This window comes from Schistocerca americana, chromosome 1 (genome assembly GCF_021461395.2).
Source record: "Schistocerca americana isolate TAMUIC-IGC-003095 chromosome 1, iqSchAmer2.1, whole genome shotgun sequence".
In the NCBI taxonomy this organism is placed as follows: Eukaryota; Metazoa; Arthropoda; class Insecta; order Orthoptera; family Acrididae; genus Schistocerca; species Schistocerca americana.
In genome coordinates this window covers 534,840,519-534,862,715 of record NC_060119.1, presented here as the reverse complement: position 1 = coordinate 534,862,715, position 22,197 = coordinate 534,840,519, and the positions used below count along the sequence as shown (strand labels likewise).

At 40.2% G+C, this 22,197-nt stretch overlaps 1 protein-coding gene across 1 annotated transcript in view; it reads right to left on the bottom strand.

Annotated features, from left to right (window-relative positions):
- LOC124572183 overlaps nucleotides 1-22,197 on the bottom strand; it is a 492,468-nt gene that overhangs the window by 194,489 nt on the left and 275,782 nt on the right. Inside the window, exons 3-5 of the mRNA XM_047131123.1 lie at nucleotides 14,293-14,499; nucleotides 10,612-10,701; nucleotides 5,512-5,703 (exon numbers count right to left, since the gene is read on the bottom strand). Coding sequence (XP_046987079.1) covers nucleotides 5,512-5,703; nucleotides 10,612-10,701; nucleotides 14,293-14,499 — 489 coding nt within the window. The remainder of the gene's footprint in view (nucleotides 1-5,511; nucleotides 5,704-10,611; nucleotides 10,702-14,292; nucleotides 14,500-22,197) is intronic.

Genomic DNA, 22,197 nt, shown 5'->3' with positions numbered 1-22,197 from the left:
TGCCGGACCGAGACTCAAACTCAGGACCTATGCCTTTTGCGGGCAAGTGCTCTACCATCTGAGCTACCCAACCACGACTTACACCCTGTCCTCACAGCTTTACTTCTGCCAGTACCTTGTCTCCTACCTTCCAAACTTTACAGAAGCTCTCCTGCGAACCTTAGTAGAGCACTTGCCCACGAAAGGCAAAGGTCCTGAGTTCGAGTCTCGGTCCGGCACACAGTTTTAATCTTCCAGGAAATTTCATATCAGCGCACACTCTGCTGCAGAATGAAAATCTCATTCTGGAAACATCCCCCAGGCTGTGGCTAAGCCATGTCTCCGCAATATCCTTTCTTTCAGGAGTGCTAGTTCTGCAAGGTTCACAGAAGAACTTCTGTAAAGTGAAGTTTGGAACATACATGTTTGGTGTGCTGTTGCCAGGTCAATTTGGTATCAATGAGAAAGCCCAGAAGTTTAACATCTGTTGGGTTACCCAAAGCTCCAGTACTGCTGAGGCTGCATATCATCCTCTGAGTTTTTTCTTCATTAATTTTCATTTTGTTCATGGTAAACCAGGCCTTAGCTTCACTGAACAAGACTTCTGCTTGTTGGACTGCCTGTTCAACATTCTCTCCTTTTGAGAACAAGGTTGTATCATCCGCAAACTGCAAGGTGTGCCGATTGGAGCCTATGTCATTTATGAAGATAAGGAACAGCAGGGGCCCTATTACCGATCCCTGTGGCACACCATGCTGTAGCTCCTGCTCACCTGAATCAGCTCCTTGCACGGAGACAATCTGTCGTATGTTTCTCAGGTAGGATTCAAGAGTTTGCAGGACAGATCCCCCTATACCACATGTTTTTATCTTACTGAGCAGGGCCTTATGTGGGATGCAGTCAATTGCCTTATTAAGGTCACAGAGTACTAGTGCTATAGACTCTAGTCTTCAAAATCCTGACTTATGTTTGTAACTAAGGCAAGTACAGCTGTTGTTGTTGACCTGCCCTTCCGAAAGCCATGTTGCGCATCATAAAAGAGACTATTTCCTTCAAAGTAGCTTAATAGTTGTTCTTTCATTATCGATTCCATCACCTTCGCTATTACTGGTATTATAGATATGGGCCTGTAGCTTGACACTTCATATGGACTGCCTTTTTGTAAACAGGCACTGTGTGTGCTACTTTCAGGAAGTCTGGAAATTCCCCTGCACGGAGTCTTTTATTTATTACCACTGCTAATGGCTGTGCAATTTCACTGATTATAGTTTTTAACATAGTACAGGACATGCCATAAATATCAGGGCTCCCTGAAGATTTGTAGCTTTTTACCATTTTTATTAGTTCTTTTGGATACACTCTCTTCCACATTACAATGCTGCATTTATTCTCAAATTTCACAGCAGCTGCAGGATCTATTCCCAAGTCAGGGATTTCGTCTACTGTGTTTTCCACTATTTTTATAAAATAGTCATTAAACTCATCTGGACCGCAAGAATTAGAGCAAGAGGTGGGCTTTTTCCTGTGCTCATTAACCAGGTCCCATGTTGCTTTACAAGGATTGTGAGCTTCAATAAATCTGGCATTGCTTTCCTTCTTTGCTTTTTCTACTTCCTTTCTGTAGATCCTTTTGGTCTGTAAATAACTAGAGTACAGTATATCCTTAATATCTATATCTTTACCAGCTTTGACCTTGTCATTTAGTATTTGGACAATACATTTTATTTTGGCTATTCTAGGAGTATACCACCTCTTTACTTTGTTAGTTTTTTGTCTACATTTTGATTTAGCATTTGAATATCTCTTTGGTTTTAATGGGAAATATTCATCAAATTTCACTTTAAGGGTCTGGAAAATGTGATTGAATGCAGAATTTGGTGGCAATTCATCAATTATTTGGTGCCAATCTATAGAAGACACTGTAGTTTTGAAATCATCTAAGCTTTTCTTTGTAATAACTCTATTTCTGAATACATAATTTGAATGCCAGCTGGGAATTTGTTGTGTACTTACCGAATTTGTCCATAACATCATGATTACTGCATGGTGAGCTGCTAGTAGAGGGTCCACCACACTTACTTTGTAGTCCCAACTATTTAGGTTTGTCAGAATTGTGTCAAGACAAATAGCTCCTCTTGTTGGTAGAGAGTTTCCTACGAATAGCCCATAGCTGCTTACTAAGTTCATGAAAGCTCTTTCTTTATCATTACCTCCTCCAATATGAATGTTGAAGTCTCCATATAAAACAATTTTTGTCCCTAAGTGCACTAGGTGACACAGACAGCTTTCCACCTGGTTGAGGAAATTTTCAAAATTTCCATCTGGGGAATGGTAGACAGAAACAACAATTAAGCTGGCACCTGACAGTCCCAAAGCAGCTAATTCTAGGTCTATATCTACACAACATTTACTTAAGTCAATTTTATTGGCACTGAGTTCGCTATTTACATACACAGCCACACCACCATGGATAGTAGTTTCTCTACACCATGCATTCACCATTTCTAAATATTCAACGTTTCTCTAGTATTCTGCTTGTGGTTGGGCTAGCCAGTGTTCACATATACATAATACATCAGGTCTCACTTCATAAACAAACAGGGATAATGTATCAAGTTTTGTTCTGAGGCACTGCACATTTACACTCGCTGTAACTAAGACAGCATTTTCTTCAATGATATCATTCCCTTTTTCACTGGAATGTTCTTGGTCTTGGGAGTTTATCGCACTGGTGCACAGGGTATCAATGCAGTGCTGCAAACTTCTTGTAATGGATTGAGTGGTATTCCTTATCACCTCGGCACTTATCAAAGCACATGCTCTGACAATTCTCTCTCGCATGTCTTGAGGTGTAGTTGGAATGTCTCTATAAACAATATTTTTTACCAATCCCCACAAGAATGTCCAATCCAACGATTCAGAAATTGTCTCTGCAACTCATTTCTAGCAATCAGAGAAAAATGTGCCGGACACCCATCTTTTTCATATCACACTCTTTTCCTTGTTCGTAAAGGTATTTCTTCCTGTAACAGAGTTAATGTTTCTTGCATTAAGATTTCCTTCGATGAAACAGGGGCCTATAATTTTGTCCAGAATCCCACACCATACATTCACTGATCACGGTTTTTTGGTGTGCAACTTGCCGCAGCCAACATGGATTTTCAGTTGCCCAATGAAGCATGTTATGCAAATCAACATTTCCATGGCTCATGAATGTAGCCTCATCAGTAAATAAAATCAAATTAACAAATGTGTCATCCCTGTGAATCTGAAACTGAGCCATCGGCAGAATTCAATGCAACGCATCAATCCATACCAGTTATTTGTTGGTGGAGACTGATATGGTAAGGATGATATTTATGGTGATCGAGAACATGAACAACACTACTCTGACTCATGCCAGATCCCCTTACAATCTTACGTGAACTAACAAAGGGTCTCAAACCATAGCGGCAAGAGTACCAAATTCTGTTTCCTTGTTACTAATTTTCCTTTGCCAGACATGTTTTTGATGCGTTAAAGATCCAGTTGTTCTCAATTTATCATATACGTATTTAAATGTACTATGTGTAGGGTGAGTATGTTAAGGATATCTTTCAGGGTATAAGTCTCTAGCTCTCACTGAATTTCATTGGCCTTCTCCATAAACGAGAAGCATATCGACTTGTTCTGCAAAGGAATGCATCATTCCTATTAGTGTTGTATTGCAAAATTGTCAAATTGTGTTTACATGTCAACTGCACGTTAGATGGATATTCTGTATTCGGCAAATATTTACTATTTGCACAATATACGAGAGAGAATTGTTGGAGCATGTGCTTCAATAACTGCCAAAATGATAAGGAATATCACTCAAGCCATGATAAGAATATTGCGGCACTGTATTGATACCAATGGTCATCACTTCGAACACCTTCTGTAAATGGACTTCCATGCCATCTTTTTGACCTCTCTTGACCTACAAAGATCTTACTGATACCTTCACTGGATTCATCTTGATAGCCGCTATCTGAAAATAAGTACCAAACTGTAGCATCCCATTTAAAAAAACAAAGTTGATCTTCATATCTCTGATGCGACCCCACCTAGCAACAAAAAACCAATGTCATATTATGGCCCCCATTGCCCATGCAACATTTGTCCCACAAACTTTTCAGTTACTATCATATTTTTGGAGTTATTTTAGGTGGCAATAGTTAGTGACTCACCCTGTACATCAATTATAACAGGAAACATTTTGTTTTATAAAATTAATCATGAGCATACACAATATTAAAACATCCATCAGTCTTTATGGCATCTCTGAACTGAACTGAATCATTTACTTGCATGCTTGCCCGAGATTCCCTGATTTGAAACAAGTTCCACAGAAGTGTCAGATTTCATTCAGGGAGTTCTCTGCCATGCCAGTCAATATCAGCGTGTGTCAATCAGTCCATGAATCAGTCATCGCATTCTACACTGTATGTAAAGCTCATATTATTGTGTTCAACATGAAGATGTATCAAAACTTTTACAATGAATATGTTAAGTGACATATCGAAAAGTCAAAACAAACGTGCCAGCAATAAGTTAATAATTTCTGGGGTCAAGGTCACCAATAAGAATTCGCTTAGTGATCATATAAATCAAGAGACTGAAAAGTTACATGTTCATATGGTTCAAAGGAAGGTGCAAACAATGTTGCCTTTCATGTGCAAAGTAAGGAAAAGTTCAGTGACATTTAATGTATATAACATATCAATAAAATGTCAGTTTTTTAAGGATTCATCACAATGGTTAATCTACTTTCAAGGAGACTTTTTGTCTGTCTGTTTCTTTCCATCTGTCCTCCTGATTACTACTCAGGATTTTTAGAATAAAAATAAATCACATGTTAAAGACACTGTTTAATGTACTTTCTACAAGAACATATTTTTATTAAAGCATTTTAACCAATGTTACAACAAATTAAAAACTTTTCATTTTTACATATTTTTACCTGAATACAGTAACGCCAATGAATGGTTTGTAATATGATTTTGGCAGGCTACATATTGTAATAGGATGGCCGGAGCAGGTGGCATGGTCGGGGTTGTAGGGCGTGCCTGAGTAGAAGAAGGTGGCTGTTTTTAGTAATCTTCCTCTTTATTGTTGGTTCTTCCAATACATTTACCGGTAGCTCAGCCCCACCGCTCGTGTCGTGGTGTATACGTGCTGATGCACGCAGCCCCGGGAAACGCGAAGCTGTGCTCGGTCAGCGGCTGTGCAGGCGGTAGGAGATTAGCAACACGAGGCCTGGCCCAGCGTGCCTCCTGCAGACGCTGTGGCTCGTGACGACGCCGGGAGTCGCCAGTGCATCAGCGGGCAACGTCCTCCGCCGGCCGGTCCTCAGGGACAGCATCACTGATGACGACGACATGACAGCGACCGAACACCCAATCAGACAAACTGAATGCCAACGCCCACCTCTGATGCCCTTAAATAATGCAGACCGCTGCTGAATCTGCCAGTTACGTGGCGGCATGTTTATTAGAAGGTTCTCGATGAGTTGGCTAACGCAACCATGCCACATGCGGCCCGCACCTGCATGATTCTGCTAATGCTGTGTTCTGGCTGTTGATGACTGCTGCACACATACACACATACCGACACTCGATGCAAAACTGTGCCACCTGCATAACGCGCCAGCCAGCCTTCGTCCGCCGTCTGCCGTGAGGCTGGCGCATCGTGCACTGAAACACACTAAATCACAATTTCGCACCATATTTCCTAAAAATAACCCCCTGTCCTCTACAATATGTATGTGGCTATGTTCATCTGTTCCCTTATTAAATTCCCTCTTAACTACTTTAATATTGTACTTTGTCAACAGGTGTCATTCGATGCGTCACTCTGCATGTTATAGAGTGTCTATGTAAATACATTTAATTCCTACAAATAAAATCTTAACTACTCATTCATATCTATCCCGAGACCACATGAAAACTTCTGGATCTATTGAAACGACGTTTCTTTAACTTCTTCATTATTCTGATCAATTTAAGCCATATTTAATGTTGATACAACCATTCAAAATCATTTAAATACGAATATGAAGTAAAAAAAATTGCTGCCAGCACACATTCTTGCAACACACTATGTAAACCATAAGAGCTACATCATTGTATCTAGTACTAAACTGTAGATATCAAAAAAAAAAAAAAAACTACAAAAAAGTCAGTGAGAGCATATCTTCATCTTCTATGATTCACCCTCTAGCATCGTTCATTTTGTTATGCAGTCGCTGCTACAGGAGAGGTCAGAAGTCAATTAAAAATGGTAATTGTGGGTCCACCACAAAAGAGAAATATGCCCTCAGAGACTTTTATGTAGGTCTTCTTGACATCTCCAAACAGTACCATGAAGTCCAGGAATGGCTGCAAACTGTCTCCAATAGCCAAACATAACCATTTCCAGTTAATGGTCAATTCAGTTGGATGAGAAAACTCAGTCAATTCCATGTAAACACAGCCCACACTATTATTGAGCCACCATCATCTTACACAGTGTATTGTTGATAACATGGGTCCATGGTTTCGTGCGGTCTGTGCCACACACGAACCCTATCATCAGCTCTCACGAGCAGAAATCTGGACTCATCTGACAAGACCACAGTTCTTCAATCATCTAGGATCCAACCAATATAGTTCTGAGCCCAAGAGAGCCACTGCAGGCAAAGTTGTGCTGTTAGCAAAGGCTCTTGCATTGGTCATCTGCTGCCATAACCCATTATGCCAAATTTTTCCACACTGTCCTAATGGATAAGTTCAACATACACCCCACATTGACTTCCGTGGTTATTTCACGCAGTGCTACATGTCTGTTGACCATGATGACTCTATGCAAACGCTGCTGCTTTAAGTTGTTAAGTGAAGGCCATCAGCCACTGTGTTGTCCATGGCAAGTGATAGTGCCTGAAATTTGGTATTCTTGGCACATTCTTGATACTGTGGATCTCAGAATATTAAATTCCCTAAAAATTTCTGAAATGGAATGTCCCATGCATCTACATTGAAGAGCCAAAGAAACAGATACACCTCCCTAATATTGTGTAGGACCCCTGCAAGCACGCAGAAGTGTCACAACATGACATGGCTTGCACTCGACTAATGTCTGAAGTAGTACTGGAGGGAATTGACACCACGAATCCTGCAGGGCTGTCCATAAACCTGTAAGAGTACAAGGGGGTGGAGATCTCTTCTGAACAGCACATAGCAAGGAATCACAGATATGCTCAATAATGTTCATGTCTGGGGTGTTTGGTGGCCAGCAGAAGAGTTCAAACTCAGAAGATGGTTCCTGGGGCCACACTGTAGCAATTCTGGATGTATGGAGTGTCACATTGTCCTGCTGGCATTGTTCAAGCCCACCCGAATGCACAATTGATGTGAATTGATGGAGGTAATCAGACAGGATGCTTACATACGTGTCATCTGTCAGAGTAGTATCTAGACGTATTAGGGGTCCCATATCACTCCAACTGCACACGCCCCACACCATTACAGAGCCTCCACCAGCTTGAACAGTTGATGACATGCAGGGTCCATAGCTTCATGAGATAGTCTCCGTACCTGTACAAGTCCATCCCCTTGATACAATTTGGAAATGAGACTCATCCAACCAGGCAACATATTTTCAGCCATCAACAGTCCAATGTCAGTGTTGATGGGCCCAGGTGAGGCGTAAAGATTTATGTCATGCAGTCATCAAGGATACACAAGTGGGCCTTCGGCTCCAAAAGCCCATATTGATGATGTTTCATCGAATGGTTGGCACACTGACACTTGTAGATGGCCCAGCATTGAAATCTGCAGCAATTTGCAGAAGGGTTGCACTTCTGTCACACTGAATGATTCTCTTCAGTCATGATTGGTCCCATTCTTGCAGGATCTTTTTCCGGACACAGCAATGTTGGAGATTTGATGCTTTGTTGGATCCCTGATATTCGCGGTACACTTGTGAAATGGTCATATAGGAAAATTCCCACTTCATCGCTACCTCGGAGATGCTGTGTCCCATCGCTCGTGCACCGACTATAACACCCCGTTGATAACCTGCCGTTGTAGCAGCACCAACCAATCTAACAGCTGCACCAGACACTTCTTGTCTCATTTAGGCGTTGCCGACTGCAGCACCATATTCTTCCTGTTACTATCTCTGTATCTGAATACACATGCCTATATCAGTTTCTTTGGTGCTTCAGTGTAGCTCCAACTACTATTCCACATTCGAAGTCTGTTAATTCCTGTCGAGTGGCCATAATCACATCGGAAAACTCTTCACAAGTCATCTCAGTATAAATGATAGCTCTGCCAATGCACTGCCCTTTTATACCTTGTGTACCCTGTACCACCACCACCTGTATGCGTGAACATCACTACCCCATTATTTTTGTCATCTCAGCATATATCTTTGCTTCTTAATACATGAAGAGTTAGTGTTTGATTACATATAAAGTTACGAAAGTTCACAAAATGTATTGTGCAGCAGTTGATGAAGTTTATCGCAATTCAGATGCAGAATAAGCTGCTCAGCACAAAGTTATGAACTTCAACCAATGCCATATGAGCCTTGCTCCAATGCTAACATCTCTGAAATGCTCACATGGAAACTAGCACTTGACAACACATACATCAGTCTTCAAAATGTTCTGTATTAGGGATAGTGGTTATCACTGAAACAATTGGTTTTCAATGATACAGGTTTTTTTTAATGCCAGTTTAACTGACTGTTAAAACTGCTCAAAATAACCGGTTTCTGAAATAACTGATTTTTGGTTTTTTGTTCCAGTTATTTCCTGTAATAAGTGTATAATCAAACAAAGACTGAAAAATTTTGACTCTCTCAGTTTCAAGATACTCAGAATGAAAACATTAAATGAAATAGACAAATAAAAAAATTACTCTGTCCAGCATTCACTGCTTTTCTCAAAAAGTGGGAAGTGGTTGAATACTGTAAAAAAATTCACCAATATTCTCCTAAAGGTCCCAACTTTTTGAAACTCTGCTCAAAAATCATGTTTTAAACATAGACCATACCACTATTTGGGCATTACCAACGGTCAGTGCTACAGAGTGAAAACTGACATCAAAGAACTCTGCTTTTCATATTAATTTGTCGATTTTTAAGGTCTTCAAGCAGACGAAAGCATATTATCTAGACACATGCAGCACATCAGCTAATCTGTACATTTACTGTAGGCTGAGTATGAATTGTTGTTAAGTTCTTAATTTTTTACTGTTACCATAATTTTCTTCCTCTTGTATTTTTTCATAGGAATGGCAGACAAATCTTTAATCTCAAAAGCAAATGAAGCTTTTTAGTTCATTGCTACGTCACTTCATAAAAACATTTGCAGACTACGGTTAGTGCCATTGTGCAATATAATGGATGTCCAGTAACAACAGCAAGAAACTACCATAGAGGCCAAGAGGGGACAAGTCTTGCCCACTGCACAAAAATGGGTACCTTAAGCCACAACACACAACAATAGGGACCTTACTGCCTCAACAGTGCTGTACCAATACTTATGCCATATGTTCTGTTTCTGTTGGCATTGTTATGAAAATAGCACTGATTGCTTTGCTTATTTCAAATCAATGCCAATTTTAAGAAAAAAAATTATTCCTTTTTTAAAATAGGTTTATTTAAAACAAAAAAATTCAGCACTGCTGCTACGGCTAATTGATATTTTAGTTTTTTTCTCAGTTATTAGTAAAAAATTAGAAAAAATGCCTGTCATAGCCAAGGACAAACAAATATCGAAACATATCAGTTATTCAGAACTACAATACTGGTATCATTTTTAACCAGCTGGTTTTTCCCATCCCTATTCTGTCTTCACTCCCTACTAGTCCTTGTCCTGACTCTGTCTATACTTCCTTTCCAGTTCTGCATACTCATCCTAGTTCTTATCCCATTCTCTTTGACATCAAGTAAATTTTTAGTTCCTCTGCAGTTTCTTTACTTATTTAACCTGATCAAATTGGGGCCATCTGGTCCTCTCTTTAGTAGCCCCACTGGACGTGCAAATGGATGAATCAGAAAATCGATATGTGTAACACTGCACATCTGACAAGGATATCTGCAGCAGAAAGTGACTGATATCATAGACCCATCACATCAGTTCCTGTAGTGCGCAAGTAAAAGGTTGCATTACAGCAGTCTCTTCCTCAGTTGCTGTTATCTGACTTGCCTCTGCCTGTGGACTCTGGACACCACAACTGTTTGTTGTGCATGTAGTGCTACAAATTATGAACTTGTGGTTTTTACCACCACTACCCTACGCAAAAATTTGATTGTAAAATGCATGTTTACTGTCTATGTTGTGCCTGGGTTTTATTCACCTAATATGGAACTAATTTTCTGTTGTGGGTCAGATGAATTTTCCTCAGTAAAGATAGTTCATTTCAGTATCCTCTGCAAAACTACTTAAAAGTTATAGGAGTAATGAAACTGCTGTTCATTCAATGCAATTCACAGGACATACTTCTTAAAAACTCTGAAACATGTTTTCCTTTCCCAAACAAGAAGGTGTGTGCAAAAACTGTTGTTTTTATTAAAAATTAATCAATTTATTTTCTAATAAATGTAAGGTAAAATGCGACTTACTTGGGCAGGGTAGCTAACTTTTCCCAACTCAGGTCGTGGTAATTTTGGCATCTCAGCTGACAGATAGCGTCCAGGATACTGGGCTGATTTCTGCAAGGATTTTTACATCAGATTAATTTCATGTTAATATTTAATTGATCTTAAATTGCTGCTTTACAATAGTGTACTTTATCATTAATCTTCTCGTACCCTTATATGCTATATCAACAAATGTTTCAATGTAAGTACAGTTCTAGTGTTATACCATATGGCTATATGTAGCATTTTTTTGCGGCTAATATTTAGCATTTACTTTCTACAAGGTACATATTTCAAATATGTAAAGTCAAAATAAGACCCTGATTACAATGTGTACATGTCAAATATATATGGCTTAAAAATTCAAAGTGTTTCTTGTACTGTATACCAGACAAACAGTTTACCTTCACTTAATGGTATGCTTTTGTATGTAAAGATTACAGTTTCACAGAGAGGTAACAGTAGAAGTTTTGTAAATTATGGATGATAATATCCACTGGTATGTCAAACTTACAGATGAAAGTAACTTTCGAATGATGAAACTTGGACCATACACAGTAAGAACTGCTACATTATAGCACAAAAGATAACTGGAAAAAAAATGCAATGAGATGAACGGATATGAATTTTTCTTCACAGACAATAATTAGTCTGAAGTCACCATAATTTATTATGGTCGCCTGGACATTACAAAAGGTGGGACATGGTTCTTAAGAGGGTGTGTGACCATCACAGATAGCAATGCAAATGTGCTCCCATGCTCGTCACAAGGTTGGCAAGGACTTCTTGTGGAAGAGTGTTCCATTCTTCCATCAGCGTGGCTGGCAACTGCTGCTTCGTTGTTGATGCATGTAGACATGCTGTACACCAATGCAACATCATGCCCCACCAATCCATAACACCTGTACCATGAAAATGATTATGTTCAACAATGCTGGATGTAGCCTCTTAGGGCAAGAGGTGGGAACACGTAATGCATCCAAGAACGTTGTCAAACATGATCATTTTGGAGACCCATGAGTAATGGTGTGAAAAGGAATTATGTTGCATTAGTGTATTGACCTCCAAATGTTTGGACACGGTACACTCACCAGTCAGTATTATTGTGATACTGTACTCCTTCCCCATGTGCATCTTTTCAGGACTGCATCCAGCCCTGATTTCATTTTTATGGATAACGAGGCACAACCACATCAAACAGTGCAGAGGGAGAAGCTCCAAAGCAAGAGGATATTTGGCAAATTATAGGCCTGCCCATTTCCCTGGTTTATATCCCATCAAGCATGTGTGGGATGCATTGGACGGATGTATTGCAGCACGTCCACAAGCACCAATGACCATCCAGTGGTTGTCAACTGCACAGATTGAAGTGACTTTGAATAAAAGTGTCATCTCTGTTCATCTCACTGCATATTTCTTCCAGTTACTTTCTGCACCTTACCCTTGTTGTTCTTCTTATGTATGGTCCAATATACTAAAATGTAGACTTTCACGGCCAGAAATATCATGTCCATTACAATTATCCGGGATGTTATGCCGTGGTCGGTTGATGAATTCTGGGAACGTAGGGAATCAACACAGAATTCATCAACCGACCACGGCATAACAGCCCGGATAATTATAATGGACATAATGGACATGGTCCAATATGTTTTGTACATCAGTATACCTCCTCCAAATCAACAGCAGTTTCATCTTCTGTCACATTATCAGATGTTTTCTTCTTGCAGAGGACCTCAATGTATTCTTCCTATGCACCTCCTCTTTATTCTACATTGTAACAGTGGAACTCTTGATGTTGACAGCTTTTCTCTTATATTCCTGTGTCCTGAATCTGGCCTCCTGGCAACCACTTCCTTTTTTATTTGTTCATGTTTTTCCCATAGCCATTTCTTCCCTAAGTGATTTATATTGTTGTATTCCTTAATTTTCCTTTTACCTTTCTTAAACCTATATTCATCTTTGAAATTTCTGTGGTTTAATTTGGCAACTCATTGAGTACAGCTACAATGCTCTGCCTATTTTTGAGCCAGCAGTTTAGCTTGACTGGGGTGAGAGTTTATGTCAGGTGGAGTGGACAAGGAGAGAAACAGTAGGGGAGCAAGAAGGAAACAAAATTGGTACATAGCTGGGAAGAAGAGCCTCACAATGTGACATCAGTAAGTTTTTTCTGACCACAGGAAAGCAGAGTTGTGCTTAGCACACAATTTATGAAAGAGAAGTTGGGGAGATGGAGATAAAACAGAGGAAGAGAGAGATTGTTTAGAGTAAGTGTCCAGTGTTGGATGAGTGAAGTTAGGGTCATGGGGCAGGGAGAGAGGTGCATGTGGGGAAGCTAGTGTGGTGGAGAAGGACCCAGATGGCACTGAAGCTGCCTTTAAAATCAAGCATGTGGTGCTCAGAAGCCCATCCGCACTCCCATCCCCCACTCTCAAAACCAGCTGCTACAGAGCACCTACCTCATCACCCAGTATCATCCTAGATCGAAACATCTGAACTGTATCCTTCACAAGGACTTCGACTATTTAACATCATGCCCAGAAATCAAAAACATCCATCCCACACTCCCCAATGTGATATTCCATGGCCCAGACAATATGCAATATCCTAGTCCATTCTTATGCCACACTTACTCCCACTAACTCTAAAGTTATGTGGATCACAACCTTATGGAAGATCCAGTTGCAAAATCTGTACCACACAGCATGTCCTGTTCCAGTCTTGTCATGGCTGACCCTCCCCTATTCGAGGCATGGCCATCTGAAAAAGAAGGCATGTCATGGAATAGCTCTGCTGTTATTCTTCCATAGTATTTTGCATGGACATGACCAGCTGTCCACCCAAATTAATGGCCACAACCGAACAGTGGCCAAGAGCAGGGATGATCACACAGTGGCATGACATTCTGCTAAGCACAACATGCTTGATTTCAATGGCTGCTTCACAACCCGCAATATTTGGCTCCAGCTTATCTTAACTACATAGATGCAAGTTGTCCCTGTAACACATCCTTCTATCCCATAATCCTCATGACCACAATCTCCACTACCCCCAGTTCCACACCTGCATCAACCCCTGCCTCATGATCCTAACTTCACTCAACCAGCACTCAAATCCTATCCCCCAAAGTCTCCCTCTTCCTCTGGTCTATCTCCCCTCCCAACCCACTCCTCTGCAACATATTGTACTCCACACAACTCTCCCTACTCCCCCTGCCTGCAGTCAAAATGAACTCAAGTGCAATCTTATGCACCTGCTGTCTCTTTCTCCACCTATCAACCACCCAATTCATATGTTGCCATCATGGAAATAGTTTCTACAATGGAAAATACCTCTGCCTTGCACTTCACGGTGGTTTGCAGAGTGTAAGTGTAGATGTAGATGTAGACAGCTGACCTGAGTGTGTTTGCAGTGGATGACATCTCCTGTACTAACTTGTTACATGTGTGGCACACAAACTGCATATAACAGTCCAGTTTACTTTTCTGAGCTACCTTGTAATTACAGCAGATATTTTGTACATTATACATGTGAAAATTGCCATCACTGAATGAGCAATATTCTTCTCAGGTGGTTTACTGGCTCTCCCATCACATAACAAATATATATTTACTATGAACTATACTAGATATTTCACAAAACTTTTGTTTTATAATGACTCACCCCTAATGCTTCAAGCTCTCCATGTTTCTCAAGGTCTAGGATGATATTTTCAATTGCATTAACAAATGCAATGTAATTCACTGTATACCCACTTTTCAAGAACTTCTTAAGTAGTAGAAGAAACTCCTCTGAAGCAATGCGCAGTCCAACAAAAGAAAGTACTCTCGAAAAATGATTGAGTGTGACAGTGCCAGAATTCTTTGCCACCTACAACAGATTTACATTAAATTATTAGAATGTGCATCTGTCTGAGGTAATCAACCAGAATATATGTTAAAAACCACAAAAAAACAGCAGATGGAAGTCCCCCCCTAGGAAAAATAAAGTGTGGAGGATATTACAATTAGTTCTAAGAGTGTAAATATGCCGTTAAAAAATCGTGATATGATCTTCACCAACTGGTTTTGGTAAATATTATTTCATCTACAACTCAAGTAAACATCTACAAAAAATTCCCATAGCGTCCAAACTATCACACTGGATTATTCAAAATGATCTAGGCACTTACAAGCGACTGTAAAAAATGTTTGTATTGAGATAAAACGTTATATGATTAGATGTATGAAAACAGCAATTCTACAAGCTTTTTATGTTATTTTCACTGTTAGTCACATAGCACACATCCAGTCCATAGACCAACTCGGCCCACACTTGCCCCAAAGTGTGCGCATTGACATCAGTCACAGCTGCCCTGATACTTGCTCATAAAAGAATTTGAGGAAATGGAGGCATGAAATCAGTGTCTTTGATGTTAGCCCACAGGTAAAAATCACACTGTGTAATGCCAGTGTATGTAGGGGCCATGCCAGCATCTGCAAATTACCAGCATCATGTTGGTACGTAGCTCAGTGTCTGAGAACTCACAAACATTGTTGTGAAAATGTTGTAGAGCACCATCATGTTCAAAAACTAAATTATCACTGTCCTCTTGTACTTGCAGCATGTAAGACTGTCCATTGATCTTTGCCCTTGCAAAGAAGAAGGGTCCATACACATTTTGCTTTGACAAGGCACAAAACATGTTACATTAAACTTTGGGGGTCCACAGAAACGTTCAGTAGCAATGTGGGGATTTTCAGCTGCCCTTATTAACACATTGTGCTAGTTTACTTTTAAGGTGAAAGATTACCCCATCATTGAAAATCAAACTGTGTGTGAAATTGTTCTCTTTATTAAGTGCTGCACATCAATGGAAAATTGTTTCAACAAATGTTTCTCACCATGTGTAATGGCTTGAAGCAAATGAATCTGATATGGTTTCATTTGCAAGCATTTTCTCAGCTCTCTCCAAACAGTTAGATGTGGAAATCCTAGCTCGTGACTTGCATGAAACATTGATCTTAGCGAATTTCTAAGGAACATATCCATGATCCATTCAACCTGTTCCTCAACACTGATGGCTGAACACTGCATTTTCCATTATGAAGACTTCCTGTTCCCCTCATCTTCTGTACCCACTAGTAAATTGATTGGCAGTCTCGTTAATATGGTCCTGAATTTCTGACACACTGCGGTTGCAGAATAGTTCTTGCAGAACTGCATCGCAAAATGCCTTTTCTGTTAGTCTGGCAGCCATGTTGCTCGAGGTCACTGCAACAAAAAAACTTTTTAAGTCACGGTTTCCATAAAGATAATCATAAAATACCTTACCTCAATACAAACATTTTTTTTTAAATCAGTGCTAGATCAGTTTGAATAACTGTATATTTACAGGAACACTGGAATGTGCAAGTGTTACATGAACCTTAAAGCTTACCATTATTTATCTTCAATAGAAATTCGGCATTAGATTATTTAGTGGTGCCACCTGAATTCAACGTGGAAACTGATTAACCAGTGCCACATTACTGTCAATCCTTGTGGTGCCCCTACCCAGATGGCATCAACACCACCCTTTGACAAGAACACACCAGACTTGTACATATAAACCAGTCCGTGGCCTGTCTGAGTCAATCGTAATTTGACCACTGAAGTGTGCATCATTTGGCTTAGGGGGTTTGGTTATGGTGTTTGTATTTCAGACTCTTTTTCTTACTGGTAAAACTCTGATGCAGCATAAATTGGACTTCAATTGTATTGCTTATTCTAAGACAGCTTATGCTGCTCTAGAAGTGTTCTGTAACATATCTTAATCTGTCTAATAAATCAGAGTTTGTTTTTGTTGGTTTTGGGCAGAACCCACCTTTCAGAAATTGGTGATGACTCGGGACATGTGATGCAAGCAAATCAGCCCTTAAACATTTTTGTAATTAAGCAATAGTGTGGTTTTTTCAGTCATCAAGAAACTCCAACAACTTCTAATGGAAACAATGCAGGGTTATCATGAGCTAATAGCTACAATCTTACAGGCATTGCAAGCATTAGCAAATGTGACAGTTACAACTTCCATGCCACCATTGTTTATCATTTATCCACCATTTAAAGCACAAAGTGAAGGGTGGGATGCTTACCACCAAAGACCATAGTTATATTTCACAGCTTACTTGCTGGCAGATAAAAGGCAACGTTCCACTGTTATTTTCAGAAAATCATGAACTGTATCATCTAAAACAGAAACTAGAGCTGTTAACAAATGTGCTGGAAATTAAGTTGCCTGGAATATTGTCATTATTGCAAGAACACTTATTGATAAAGATGCATGTTATTGGAGCTAGGTTAGAGTTTTCGCAGCAGAAAAAGGTTCCCAATCAGTGTTATAGAGACTGTGTTGTTGGCCTGCAGGGATTAAGCAGAAAATGCAATTTTAAATGTTTGTGCAGGCAGAACTATGTGCACTCTCAAATCAGCGTTGGTATTGTGCATCTTACCTCCAACTCGGAAGTGAGAAGCCATATATTAAAGAAATCTGGTCTTTCTGTGAGGGAAGTAATGCAAATAATTCAAGCCTATGTCACTGTCCAGGCACATAGCTCATGCCTTTGTCTTCACATAACATGACAGAGGTGTGGCAAAAAGAAACACTTGCAGCATGCATGTCGTAGCAGTTCCAGTACAAATATGTCCCAATCTCTGGAAGTCATCCAAGTGAGTGATAAGTCCATGGAAGTGCAGACTTCTGAAAATGCAACCCAGCTAATGTACATAGAAATATTCATAGGCAAATGCTCAGCGAAGTTTCTCCTTGACACAAGTGCTTCTGTGTCCTTGCTGCAGCACTCACTCATATGTTTAGGGTCACCACCCTTGCTGGCAGCTGAGACAAACCCTTGCAGTCATGTGCCCTTGCTAGGAAAACTTCCAGATTTATCAGCTCATAATCAAGTTAGTTGTCTGGCAAATATTCTTGTAGTAGCTGATTCTAAGGTGAATAATGTTGTTGGGATCAACTCCTTTCATGCTTTTAAATTTACATTTCATGAAAAAGAGTACACACCCCACAGTCCTGAGAGTTTTGCACTATCATAAAGAGTCTCTATGATATATATGTTGAAATTTCCTCAGATGGATTATAGAAGGCAATTTATTTTAGAGATCAGGTCACTTTCAAGAAGACAGCTGCCTCCTACTTTTCAAAGTTTGCTCAGTGCCCTTGGCTTGAAAGGACACCCTTAAAACAGAACTTGACAGACTCGCCAATAAAGTGTGTTAACACCTATCCCCTATAGTGAATGGGTCACTCCACAGTTTACAATACACAAACTTAAAGAGGGCCTTAGGAATTTGTGGTGATTTTAAAGTAATGATAAATGCACAAGCTGATGTGAACACTTATCAACTATCAACTTGGAATGAACTCCTTGCAGAGTTAGGCCACGGCACATTATTCAGTAAAACTGTGGTCACAGAAGTATTTTTGATTTCCCTAGGATGCAGCATCATAAGCTTAACTAGTGCTCAATATGGCATATGGGCTCCACCATTATAATTAGTAACCTTCCGAGATCTCTTCAGCCGCTGCCATATTCCAGCATTTTATGAATCAATTACCGCAAGGTATTCTGAACTGTGCCGTATACCTCTGTGACATCTTTGTTACATATGCAACTCCAGAAGAACATCTCCACAACTTCAAACCTAGGACTGGCAGCAAAAGGACTAAAGTGCAGTCTGCGCATGTTATCTTTCATTAAACCATCCTTGAGTGTTTTGGGTTACTGAATTCAGCCAATGGAAGATCATGTCACAGCTGTCACTTGTGAGGAAATGACATCTAATGCCACAACTAATGTTCTATGGTCTTCCACCAATTTACAGGGCCACCCTGATCAAAGGCCGCAACTCAGCGGAGCAGCTTCATGGCTACCCTCAACACAATCACTCAAACATGTTGCATCCGCTACCTGTGCACATCATCATTGAGGCCTCTTGCCTTAAGGTAGGCCCACAAATTTGGACACTATCCATGGGGTGATAGCCATCTACCATTGGTCCACAATACATTCCACAGCTTCCATCTGCAGAATTCTGCAGAGCTATCGAAATCAACTTCTCTTCCAACATCCCCATTAGCAGCTGCCTGTTTCTCCACTCCTGGTTGACCCTCCAACCTGGGGCAACTTGTACCACTTCCATTGAGCCTCCTCCTACCCCAGCCATCCACAGCAATTCCCATGGACATTGATGGAGCTTGCCATCTAGAGCACTGTCTGACAAGATCATGTCAGACTCCCTAATATAAACTATTCCATGGTCACTCTGAATCAGCTGCCATGCAATGAATGATGGTGGTTGGTGGTGGTTTTTGGGGGGAAGGAGACCAGACAGTGAGGTCATCGGTCTCATCGGATGAGGGAAGGACGGGGAAGGAAGTCGGCCGTGCCCTTTGAAAGGAACCATCCCGGAATTTGCCTGGAGCGATTTCGGGAAATCACGGAAAACCTAAATCAGGATGCCCGGATGCGGGATTGAACCGTCGTCCTCCCGAATGCGAGTCCAGTGTCTAACCACTGCGCAACACCTCGCTCGGTAATGAATGAAGTGAGCACCAACTGGAGTAGTCATTTGTGTTATTGAGTTTGTATTTCAGGCTGTAGTTGTTACTGGTAGATCTCTGATGCTGCATGAACTGGACTTGGATTGAATTTCTTATCCTAAGACAGCTTGTACTGCTCCTGTAGTGTTCTGTAACAGATCTCAAATTGTCTAATAAATCAGAGACAGCTTCCGTTGGTTTTGTGTGCAATTTTCCTTTCCAAAACACAAAAATTTTTCATGCACCATATTTTCAAGGCTGGCCATTATTTGGTTAACGAAATTTCCTGGTAGATTAAAAGTGTGTGCTGGACCAAGACTTAAACTTGGGACCTCTGCCGTTTGTGGGTAAGTGCTCTACCAGCTGATCTACCTGAGTACAACTCACAAGATGCTCTTACAGCTTTACTACTGCCAGAACCTCATCTCTTACACTCCAAACTTCGCAGGAGTCCTCCTGCGAAACTTGTAGAACTAGCATTCCTGGAACAAAGAATTTTGTACAGACATTGCTTAGGCACAGCTTGGGGAATGTGTCCACAATGAATTTTTTACTCTGCAGTGGTAGATTAAAACTGTGTGCCAGATGAAGTGAAAGGCAAAATCCCAAGTTCAAGTTTCAGTCCAACACACAGTTTTAATCTGCCAGGAAGTTTCACATCAGTGCACACTTTGCAGCAGAATGAAAATTTTACTCTGGAAATATCCCTCAGGCTGAAGCTAAGACACATCTCCACAATATTATTTCTTCCAGGAGTGCTAGTCATGCAAGTTTTGCAGCAGAGCTTCTGCGAAATTTGGAAGGTAGGACATGAAGCATTGGCAGAAGTAAAGCTGTGAGGATGGGCTGTGAGTTGTGCTTGGGTACTTCAGTTGGTAGAACACTTGCCCATAGAAGGCAAAGGTCTTAAGTTCAGTCTCGGTCCAGCACACAGTTTTAATCTGCCAGGAAGTTTCATATCAGCACACATTCTGATGCAGAGTCAAAATTTCACTATGGAAACATCCCCCAGGCAGTGGCTAAGCCACATCACCACAATATCCTTTCTTCCAGGAGTGCTAGTCCCACAAATTTTGCAGAACTTTTGAGAAGTTGGGAAGTAAAGCTGTGAGGATAGGTCATGAGTCATACTCAGGTAGCTCAGTTGGTGGGAACACTTGCCTACGAAAGGCTAAGGTACTGAGTTCAAATATTGGTCCAGCAAACAGTTTTAATCTGTCAGAAGTTTTGTATTAGTGCATGCTCTATTGCAGAGTGAAAAATTCATTCTGTTTAACAATTTTCCCTTCTTTTTTACTACTGAAACTGTTGAGCTACTTTTGCACCTTGTGATCTTTTCTGTAGAAATGAGAATAAGTATTGCTTCTTAGTAGTGAAATGACAACTTCTATAAAACTTATTTTATGTTGTCTCACATCCACATAAAAGTTCAAACCAGCATCTAAGACATATGTGATATCTAATCACAAATGTAACAAACTAATCACACAAAACCTACAAGTTATAAAAGCTGCATGAGCTGTTGCACTATCTCAGAACAATGGCTACATCAACAGGAAAGTAAACTGATTATTATTCTGCAGAAGATTTGTAATTACTGATTCCAATAATGCCACATTAAGAAGTGTGTCCACCTACTTGTAAGACAAACATAACCATACAATAGAGAACTTCTTGAAATGTGGTGTCAAAAGCATATTTTCCCTAGATGTAAATAATATTTAATGTCTAATAAAAATGCAAACATTCCTTTATAAGAACCATTGTAGCTATTGCATAGTCTGTATTAAGTTTTAAATAATGTGCAGCAGTTTCAAGTCAAAGGCTAATGGTCTAAGTTTCACTGGGGCTTAATAGTCTTAAGTGATGATTTCATGGTAGAGGTAGTAAAATTTCAAGCAGATATCATTTGTTTTTCACTGAACATTATGCAAGAACATTTAAATTAGCATAGGTCAAAAGTTCCCACTTAGAGACTTTTGTGGGAATATACTCCACAACAAACAGATTTTATGAATATCTCACTGTTGATTACTTTAATTCATTCATCATTTCACACTATTCCATTATTTTTCTGAAGCAATCAGATCTCTCAAACCACAGTATTAAGTCCACCACAACTTGGCTGAGATGAAGAATCTACCCACTGATTTCCAGAATCAATTTTTCACTATGCAGTGGAGCATGCATTGTTTTGAAACTTCCTAGCAGATTAAAACTACAATGGACTGGGATTCAATGCTGGAATCTTCTCCCTTGTGGGCAATACTCCTAGCAACCAAGCCATGGAGCACTACACATGACCTGCTCTCAGAACCCATTCCCACCAACCAAGCCATAAAAACACAACTCATAACTCACCCTCACAGCCCGCTACCACTGACAAAGTCATCCAAGCACAACTCATATCTCAGTCTCAGAGCCCACTCAACCGACCAAACCATCCAAGCACAACTCATGACCTGCCCTCAGTCCCTGCTGCCACCACCCAAGCTATCCAAGAACTCATGACCTGCCCTTGAAGCCCCCTCCCACTGAACAAGACACCTAATCACATCTCATAACAGGCCTTCACAGCCTACTTCCACCGACCCAGCCATTCAAGCACAACACATGACCTGTCGTTCCCATTGATCCAGCCGCCGAAGCACAATTCATGACCTGTCATCAAGCCCACTTCCACTGACCAAGCCACCCAAGCACAACTTTGTTATTAAGTGTATAGTTTCTCTATCAATAATGATAACACATTAGTTAGCTCACCTGGAAATATTTTTTCTAGGGAAATATCAATAATTTAATGTTTCTTAATTGATGCAGCTACTTTAAAGGTCTTCTTTCTCCTCTTTTCAACAAACATTTTACATTTTCCAAACACTTCCTACTTCAACAGTTATTCATATTCAAAAATCACATGCTGCAAAAAACTCAAATCTTTCCAAAATTCAGTAGCACAGTTTTATAACCCAGATTTTTCTGATTCCAAAAAGGCC